Source organism: Anomalospiza imberbis, chromosome 5 (assembly GCF_031753505.1).
Source record: "Anomalospiza imberbis isolate Cuckoo-Finch-1a 21T00152 chromosome 5, ASM3175350v1, whole genome shotgun sequence".
Taxonomy (NCBI): Eukaryota; Metazoa; Chordata; class Aves; order Passeriformes; family Viduidae; genus Anomalospiza; species Anomalospiza imberbis.
This window is the reverse complement of record NC_089685.1, coordinates 14089665-14099481: the sequence shown is the minus strand read 5'-3', so window position 1 is coordinate 14099481 and position 9817 is coordinate 14089665. Positions and strand designations below refer to the sequence as shown.

Sequence of the window (9817 nt, the reverse complement as noted above, 5' to 3'; positions counted from 1 at the left end):
GTAAGGCTTTATAATTCTCTTGGATCAGATTTTTAAAAAGTAATTCACAGTTTTCATTTTTCTTTTTGGAAGAAAAATACGACATCACATGTAGGCAATCAGTCATTAACAGTATTTTAAAAACTCCACCACAAACAGAAAATATAGTTCACACAATCGGTCCCCTGGTTATAAAGTATGCATGGCTGCAGGCAACTCTTTAAGCAAAGCTAGAGATAGAATCAAGGATAAATTGTAAGGAGACAAGCATGTAAAGCACAGATGTTTTCAGGTCACCTGCTGATGTCCTTTCATTCTTTCCATGGTGAACACAAACCATGCTCTCTTTTTCATTGCTTATGCGACATTGTTAGAGGAACCTGCAATGGCTGACAAATTTAAATGTCAGAGTTCTCTTTAAAACCTGAGATCTGCTTGGCAATGCTTCGGGAAGGAGATCACTGCCACAGACAAGGATATTTATTCAAAATGAACATAAATAATTAAATTCAATTGTTTGTCTTTACAGTAAGAATGAATCAAAAAAATTGCATCTCACCATTTCTAACACTGTTAATTACACAATTAAACACAAAACATGAATTTTGTAACCTCTCAGTAAAATAACCAGGTATTAAAAAAAAAACCAACCCAACCAACAAATCAAGGGAAAAAAACACCCTAAAACATACATGAAACCCATTAACAAATTGAAAAGAGAAATTAAATTAAATTAAATTAAAAATAAATTTAAAAGACAGGGTTTCAAGCAAAGGAAGCATTTTTAAACTTTGTAAATATGGAAACATCAACAGTGCCCTTAGTTACATAAATAATAGATTTATATATATAATCTAATCCAGATTTAATAATTAAAAAAATATATTTAAGTCTTCCTCTTACAAGACAACATAGAAATTTGACTCAAGTCCAAGACCTGCCTAGATAGGATGACTTTTCACGTAAGTTCTCTATCACAGACTTTTGGTCCATGGTCATTAACCAGCTCAAGGGATCCCACTGATTTTTTGGATAATACATCATTGTCCCTATGACATATGTCACCTTTGTTTCAAATACAGAGAAAAAAATTCTCACGCACTGTCTACAGTGACAATGATAGAGATACATTCATCTTCCATCTTCTTGATAGAGCAAAACCTGCTGTTTTCCCTTAATCCATTCAACTGCCTCAGCATTCTCAGGAAAGCACTTTAACAGTAACTTCCAAGAATAGCTTTGGACACAGAAATATTTTGAACTCTTCATCTGGGTCAAGAGATGGGAGAACATGTAACAGAAGCTTGCAACCTGACTTACTTCAAAAACCCAGCCCAGTGGAAAAAGTTGCCTCATTTCCTCATCACCTGTGACTGTGGGTAGTAGCTCATTCCAGAACGTCTGATTTTCCCAAACCCAGAGCACGGGTGAAGTGGATGCGTGGCCCTCCCTCGGGAAGCCGCGCGTGTCCCAGCGCGGCGAGCTGGCAGCTGGAGCCCTCCGTAAGGGCTGTGACACAGCTGTGCTGGGCCTGAGCTTGGCTTGGAGAGGCAAAGGACAAGAATCAGACATGCAGCTTTCCTCCCAGATGAAGTCACGTGCTGTAACACAAATGTGCCTCCTCCCAGTCAACTTCACAGTGACAGAAGGCGTCCTCAAAAGTTCCTCATGTGTTTGTTAGTTACTGAAAGAAAAGAATGCTGGCAGAGCCATTTTTGCTTTCACATGCATAGAAACAGTAAATTTTCAACCAGCCCATTTCATAGCACACTATCACAATCAGCCTCTTCACCACTGTATTTTATTTAAAATTACTTAGTTTTCAGAGCAACCAAACCAAATAACTCTCTCTTAGAAAGAAGTATGTTACAGCTAAGCAGATTTTCAAGCAATTGACACTTACTGGCCATTTGCATACCCCAGAATTTATTTGTATCCTGTCTCTAAAGAAGTATTTACTTGAAAGGCAGTCTAAAAGATTTGGCCATGGTCACAAGGAAATCAATGGCAGTCAAGAACAGCATAAATCTAAAGAGCCCTTGCTCTACCAATTAAAAATATGAAGTTTAGACATAAAAGTACAAAATTTGGAATGTTGCACTGTCACAGCTTTTTCATAAATTTAACACTTATGATTCTGGAAAATAATTTTTACAAAATAAAGTAACACTGAGGATTTAAGATGGCTCAGATTATTTGAGAACAGTAGGAAACTATAAACTTTAAGAAAATCTCAAAGGACTTCATCTAAAAGCACCACTGCCAGAAATGTGGCATTTGGAAAAACAATGGTTCAGTGCAAATTCTGATAGGAAATGGAAAGATAAACACTCCAAGCAACAGACAGTACTGTCTTGTTAGTGTCTGCTTCTGCTACCAGCTACACTAAAAAGGAACCTTCTCATTTTATATTATGTTCCTCTTTAAATGTATTCTCATAAAACAAAAATTTGGACAAAAACAGACCTAAAAGCCTGCTTATATTGCTAGCTTTTGAGAAAAGCAAAACACCTAATGACTGACTGTTCAACTGAACACGTATCACAAAATCAAAACAGATAAATAATGTGTACCTTTTTATTTCTACACATGGGATTTCAGACCACTTTTCTCATATTATCCAAATGGGAAGTCCTCCTACTGTACACATCATATAAAGCGAGGGAGGCAAATGTGACTTCCCTGCCTAAAAGAAGCTGCTTTTCAGGGACATGGCAAGCCAGTTCACAGCCACTTCCACACAAACACAGCCATAGGTAAACACAGTAGTTTGAATTCAACTCCACCCAGTAGCTTACATGTAAACAGAACCCTCTGAATCAAAACTAGCTTTAAAACAAACTCCAAAAACTCTAACAAAAAAACCCACAATACACGGTTTTGGGTTATGCCCAAAGCTCTATCTTTGATAGATTCATTTTGATGCATAAAGAAAAAAACGGAAAAGCCGGAATGTGGCAAATGCAGAATTCTGCATGTCTGATTTCTAGTGCCAAGAATTCATACAGCCTGAAATCCTCATGAGTAACGGTAAATGGCAGTAGGAGAAATATTAAAGTTCCTTTAATATTTCACCACACTGCTGTTTGGAAGGTATACGTGTTGAAATGGTGTCCCAGAACTATGTGTATGTTAACTTCATATAAAAACTCACCACATTTACTACCATATTTCATTTTAATTATTGTACACAGGTTAACAAAAACACCGGGTTTAACAAAAACAATATTCAGAATGGTACAACACATGTTCATCTTCTCCAGGAAATAATATTACAAGTGATCATCTTAGGACAATTTAGCCACACTAGCAACAGGAGTTCTGTTAAAATGCAACTGTGGTCTACTAAGCCACTTATTTTATCACTACAGAGTATTTGAAGTTAAGAGTCCTACGGCCAAGGCTTAAAAATCATTTAAGATTCAAACCTCAAAATGTCTTACAGTCAAAACGACAGTATTCTTAAAAAACCACAACAAAATAACCCCAAAACAATTAATTAAAAGGCTTCTGTATTTAGTTTTATCCTCTTCATGGCATTCTCTATTCATATAGTTGCTTGTATCATTGGTAATAGGGTCTGTATCTGGCTTGATCAGGGTGATGTGGTCCAGGAAGGGGGGCCTGAGCAGGAGGCCCTTGCATCCTTGGAGGTGGAGGCGGCCCCCTTGGAGCTGGCCATATCCCTGGACTCATTCCCCCAGGCTGTGTGAAAGGGGGACTAAGAGTTCCTTGATCTTCACTGAACTGTGGCAAAGAGTTGGGATTATAGTGATGGGGAGGGGGAGCATTTACATTTACAGGTGGGCCTCCATGCTGAGGAGGGGGAGGTCCCGGAGGAGGATGGTTCATGTAGGGCGGCATCTGGGCAATGATGTGTCCGGGCGGCGGGGTTATGGGCGGAGGGGCAGAGGTCATCGGGGGCGGCGGAGCCTGGCTGTACACCATGTGAGGGGTGCCTGCCGCCTGCGGAGGGTGCTGCAGCGGGTGGCTGATGGGCGGAGGCGGCGGCGGGGGCGGCGCGTAGTGCTGCTGGGGAGGCATAATGTGATGAGGGTGTGACACCACTGGCTGACCCTGGTACTCGGGATGATGGTGAGCAGGTGCGGGCGCTGGAGGAGGCGGTTCTCGAGCACCTGAATTGGAATCATCCTGAATGGGGACAGTTATTAAGTTGCTGTGTTTCCTCGTTGAGATGCGGAAGGTGTCCTGACTGACCGGGCGGGGCGGCGGCGGAGCCATGGACATCTCTGCAGGAGGAGCACGGATGTCTTCGTGGGGCTGGTTATAGTGCTCATGTGGCACGTGCTGCAAAGGAGGCGGTGGCATCATGATGTGCTGCTTTGGCGGAATGTGGCTCATGTGATGTTTCTCAGGGGGCATTATGAAACGCTCGGGAATTTCGGCCGGCGGTGGGGCAATAGGAGGATGCACGGGTTCAATGGGAGGACGAGTAACAGGCTTCCCAGCTCTCATGTGACGGTGGTTGATGTGAGCTTGTAAGTCCCTCTGCGACAGGTAAGTTCTCTTGCATCCTTGAACAATGCTACACATGAAGAGAGACCCTCGTACACACTGCTCAATTCGCTGCACAGGTTCGTTACAGCTAAATAAAAAGAGAATATTGATTTATTGTCATCACAGAGAGCTCAACATGCATTCTTCCTTGTTAATGTAATTAGCCAAATTAGATCTGACAATTTTGCCCCACTGTAGCAATGAAAGAAACTTCTCAATTATTTTGAAGTTTACCCAGTTTATAAGTCTCAAAATCTAAATATGAAAGATCATAAAAGTTTCATGAGGTAAAATTTTTTAAGTAGCATCTCTCAAACAATTTCTTCTGTGCATTAAAACATGGGTCATTTTCACTAAGTAAATCAAACTGCTATTAATGCCTTTTCAAATTACAGCAGTAACAGGTTACCTACCCAAAATCAACAAAGTAAACACTGATCTCTTATAATCCCCAAATATGGAATAGGAACTAGAAAGTTCAGAGTACTCTACTGCCTCTGCTAAATGTACATAAATAAGAGTCATGCTAATAGAGTATCTAAGTTACTTTCTTACATTTCCTTTAATTACAAATCTTGAGATAACTTACCCTGGACACATCTTATCTCCCTTTTTTTCATGTAGGATAGCACAGTCATAGCAGAAAACATGCTTGCAAGGTATCTAGAAATAAAAATTGCTGTTAAGACATCATGTATAAATATCTATGTCATTCTACAGAGTACAGTTCCTCCCTCCAGTACACAGTTTATAATAATTAAAATAACTAAGTTACCTATGAGGTGAACAAGCATAGCAGTGGTTAACAATTTACAGCACCTTTGCACAGAAATCTTCTAGAACAGTTTATGCTGAGTTTGGAGTTTTTTTGGGTAGTGTTTGGGGTTAAGTGTTGGTAAAAAACAAAAAACATTGGCAAAAGTTTGAGTTTTGCACTATTACCAACACTGAATTTGCACAGAAGCTGTATATGCAATCTGATTCCACTTGTCTTGCTGGCAATGAAGGAAAGTTTTAAAAGCATTAACTGTCATTAAGTCAGATGCTGAAGCCTGTAACATCACACTTAGAAATCTAAATTAATCTCAGGGATTTTTAAAGGTACATAAAAATGAACAATGTTTTCTAACTTCACTGCAAGTCTTCAGCTGAGATAAAAAGCTTATTTTCAAACCTAAGCAGTATAAAGTCAAAACCCCAGAACCTGAAGATTTTTTCCTTTGTGATGGTGCTCTGCTTTTCATTTAACATTTTCAGGCTTACTTTATTGAACTGGAGGGTAAAGCAAAATCAGTCAGACAAATGGAACAAAAACACTTGAGCAGTGAAGGCCTCCAGCTCCATCGTGGTACTATTCTGCTGTTTATTCAGATGCCTGCTGAAATCAGTAATCTCTAGAAGCCTCATACAGACAGAGTAAAACCTAATTTTATCTAAACAGAAACCATGGCTGCATCTTTCACTAGTAATTTCACTCACCATGCGTCCATACATTTTGATGGGCAATCCACACTTATCACAGAAATGGACTGGTGTATCATCCTTTTCCCCCAGCAAGTTTATCTGGTAGGACAGAGAAGGGAGTGAGAAAACAAACCCCAATATCACTAAAGCTTCTAATTTCAATTATCATCAACATACCCATTATTTCTGAATTAGCTGAAAAGGAAGCAAGAATGCCACAAACAGGAGAAAGCAGAGGATGCATCTTTAGTCAGACAAAAATAACTGAAAAACGTTTAATTAACAAAGTATCTACCAGAACTATCTACAGCTTGGTATGAAACACAGGCCAAGATTCACTACTTTACCTTATAATCCCAAAAAATGGGTCCAGGAAATCTCCTTTGATTGCCAAACATTTCACCTCCTTTACACTCGTATCGCTCCTCCTTGTTATAATCAAATTCTTCTGTGGAAAGGAGAAACAGAAGAAAGACACGAGCCAACCACAACACTTTCGCAATTGACACCAGATGCTATTAAGAGCATGGGTCATTTTTACTGAAATCATCAAAAAATGCCACAGCACTTCCAATCTGCTGAGTCCATTCTACAGAAAGGTACAACCAAAGTAGTAAGACAGCCTGTTTTGGAAATGGGCACTACTGAAGCCCTACAGTGCAGCAGTATTGGAGATCTGAAACTTGGTTTGTGTTTGGACAGAATTCTGGACTCTTAAATCTCTGAGTAAAGTCTCAAACAATGCTGTAGAATAATACACTTCCCTACTACAGGGAATTTATATGAATTTACCTTCATCACCAGCTTGTGTCTTTGAAGGCATCCTGTTCATATTTCTTGGAGTTCGAGGTGCAGGTTTGGTTTTATTGGTCTGTTTTGAAATAAGCTTTATAGGGATTCTTCTACGGACATCAAGACCACCCAATGATCCTGAACTATTTGTTCCTTGCAAATCATTGTCTGTGAAAGAAGATTTTAAAAAGTATACATTTTTACAATTTATCTAATAGTCTCTAAAGAGGCTAAATATTAACAGAAATGTTTTAAGAAAAATAATTTTTAAAGCTCGCTTAAGACTTCTACAACATATTAAAATTTAATCACTAGAAAATAGGTATCTTCACAGACAATTCCAGAAGTCACAAAACTGTACTGGGAACAGCAAGGAATTTAAGAAATCTAGCTAAAAAATAAAGCTATTAAAATAATCTAGCTAGTCGCACATTTTTCCACAACAGAAACATTAACCTTATACCTCTTCTCACAGTGTGAAGAGCACTGGAGAGTCAATTCTTTGTAGAACCTTAACTACACAGAATTTCTTATGTGAAAAGATAATTTTTACAGTTTATGTACATTGTTTACTAAAGTAGGAAGGAACTAGATCATATATTAACTCAGCATCTTGACATATCACTTAGAAGTTTATAATAAAGTATCACAAAAACACTGGTACTTAGGAATATGTAGTTGTATCCTTTCTAAACTGAAAATTACTGTTCCTGGCTATATACAAAATTCTCCTTAACCAGATTTACATCTAAGTACCAGGGTGAACAAAGTAAGAAACAGCCTGACACATGCATCAGCAGGTACAGGCTCCAAGAGATAACACAGAATAGGCAATGCAACAAGCAACACAAATGAGGAGGCAGAACTCCCTCAACCTCCAGTGAGTTTATCTGAAACCACCCCACAGCATCTCATCCATACAAAAATGAAGTTACATCCTTCACAAATCTTCTCAGCTCACTGGGATTTTAACTGAAAATGCCACAGGTGTTTCAAAGCAGGGCACAGTCAGTCTGGAAGGGGTGAGCCCCAAGCAGTCAGAGTCCTGCAGTTCCACAGGGTAGGGCACTCCAGCCCTGGAATGACTGCAGAGGGCCCAAGGGGACTCTGAAATTAGGGTCCATTAGTGTAATTCTGCACACTGCCTCACCAACTGCTGTCTCTCAAAGCCTTTAACCACCACAACAAGTGGCACCATAACAATGCAACAAGTAGAAGGAATAACAAGAAAAAATGGGATTCCTCTCACTTTTCAGCAGCTGCCACCAAAGCTAGGAAATGTGTCAGTTTCAAACTGGGACTGTGCCTTGACAGTCCTGTATCTCCAAATCAAAAGCCCTCGGTTTCCTTAGATAAATCAAACTCCTCTTAGCACTATGGTTGACAGTTTCACTCTAAAAGGAAATATACAAAAAGGCAAAAACAATAAAGCTTGTTTTCACTTCTGGCCATTTGTTATTTCTTTCAGCTGTCCAGATGAACCTGCAAACACTCAACTATGTCATCAGGCTTCCCCAGGAGTGCTTGACCAAGGCATCAGAGGTAAAGCTGCTTGGTTTCCATATGTTGGGAAATTGTGCTTTCTACCAGAATACACAAAACCACAGCACCATAAACCACGAAGAGCCTCTGCTGCAACTCAGTCCATTTGCAAATAGGGATAACTAAAACAAATTTTAAAAATCAAACACTTGTTTATTAGTTAGTCCACTGAACTGCCAATATGTTGTCACCTTTCCTCCTTATACCCTTTCAAACTCGGAATACTTACATGAGCTAGCTGCTTAACTAACCCAGACTAGCAGGTTTACTAGTCACTCGTAATTCACGGAAGGATAACAGGTTCCAGTCTGCATGAGCATAACTTGTGGGATTATGTCCAGAAAAAAACTACGACAAGCATACCTTGTTAGGACTACTTAAAGAAGCTCTAATTAGAGGTGATGCAACCTACTGAAATGTCACCTTCATCAACGTAAGTTTTACTTTTGCATTTCAAGCTTTATTAAAATTCACAAATAAAGCTCAAGTACTTTGTACAGACAGAGTCATAACGCAATCTTCTGTAAGGGAAAGGAAAAAATCCTCCATAAGCACCCTAGCACAAAGCCCACGTCCATTCATTTATTCACTGCACTACGCCAGCGCATTAACTAGCAAAGGATCACAGCTACGCCAGCGCGCTCACCGGCGAACGACATTTAAACCACCAAACCGAATTTAGCACACGAGGAAGCTTCCTCTCGGGCCACAACCACACATTATGGGCACAGATGCCGGGAAAGGCCGCGGGCAAACGAGCGTCTCTCCCCCACCTCCGGGACGTCACGGGCCGCATCCGGTGCTGCCGGGCCCGGGCACTCCGGCCCGGCCGGCGCAACCGGCGGCCGCCGCTCCGCCCGGGCCGGGGCGTCCCGCCGCCGGCGGCTCCTCAGCCCGGCCGAGCGCCCTCGGGGCGGGGGCGGCGCCGGGCACCGCCGAGCCGAAGGTGGCACCGGGGCCGCGGCGCTTGCCCGGGCAAGGAGCAGGCCCCGCGGCGCGCCCGAGCCCCGCCGGCGCTCCCGGGGGCCGGGCCGGGCCCGGCGCCGCCGCCCCTGCGCCGCCCCGCGCCCGCTGGCCCTGCCTGGCCGCTCCCCGTCCGGCGGCGGGCGCGGGCCCGGCGAGCCGGGCACGGACGGGCCCCCGGCCTCCCCCTGCTCACCATTGTGGTCCATGATGCGGCGCGGGGCGCTGTGGGAGCGGAAGGGCGCGGCCGGAAGCGGCGGGGCCGCGGGCGGGGCGCGGGTGGCCGAGCCGCGCCGGCCGAGCCGCGCCGGGCCGAGCCGCGCCGGGCCGAGCCGGCCCGGGCGCGGCGGAGAGGGAGTGCGGCAGCTCCGGGCTGCGAGCCGCGGCTAGGTGGGGTTGGGAGGCGGCCCCCCTGGGTTCTGGGGGAAGGACGGAGTGAAATCATGAGCGGGGGCTCTCAGGAGCCGTAGAGGGCCCGTCCGGCCGCCCGTGCCGTGCGGGGTTCAAACTCACGGGGAAGATGTGGCGCCGCACCGCCCTCTCGGCTGCTGATGGTCAG

At 43.0% G+C, this 9817-nt stretch overlaps 1 protein-coding gene across 4 annotated transcripts; it reads right to left on the bottom strand.

Moving 5' to 3' along the window:
- Nucleotides 1-1764: 1764 nt before the first annotated feature.
- Nucleotides 1765-9526, bottom strand: CBLL1 (Cbl proto-oncogene like 1). 4 transcript variants are annotated; one of them, XM_068189700.1, is made up of 6 exons: nucleotides 9455-9526; nucleotides 6754-6921; nucleotides 6309-6409; nucleotides 5977-6060; nucleotides 5087-5160; nucleotides 1765-4585 (listed from the first exon to the last, which is right to left on the bottom strand). In XM_068189700.1, exons 1-6 carry the CDS (start codon nucleotides 9465-9467, stop codon nucleotides 3544-3546), a joined length of 1482 nt encoding a protein of 493 aa, XP_068045801.1. In that variant the 5' UTR covers nucleotides 9468-9526; the 3' UTR covers nucleotides 1765-3543. The 4 variants fall into 4 exon arrangements, with proteins under 4 accessions (XP_068045801.1, XP_068045803.1, XP_068045805.1 ...); XM_068189702.1 differs by having other exon boundaries at nucleotides 6309-6406; XM_068189704.1 differs by lacking the exon at nucleotides 9455-9526 and adding an exon at nucleotides 9069-9143.
- Between the last annotated feature and the right edge of the window lie 291 nt (nucleotides 9527-9817).

Coding starts and splice junctions, on each gene's coding strand:
- CBLL1 (XM_068189700.1), bottom strand. Junction 6,061..6,308: donor CCATTTTTTGGGATTATAAG/GTAAAGTAGTGA, acceptor CTGTCCTACCAG/ATAAACTTGCTGGGGGAAAA. Junction 4,586..5,086: donor GGAGATAAGATGTGTCCAGG/GTAAGTTATCTC, acceptor CTTTTTATTTAG/CTGTAACGAACCTGTGCAGC.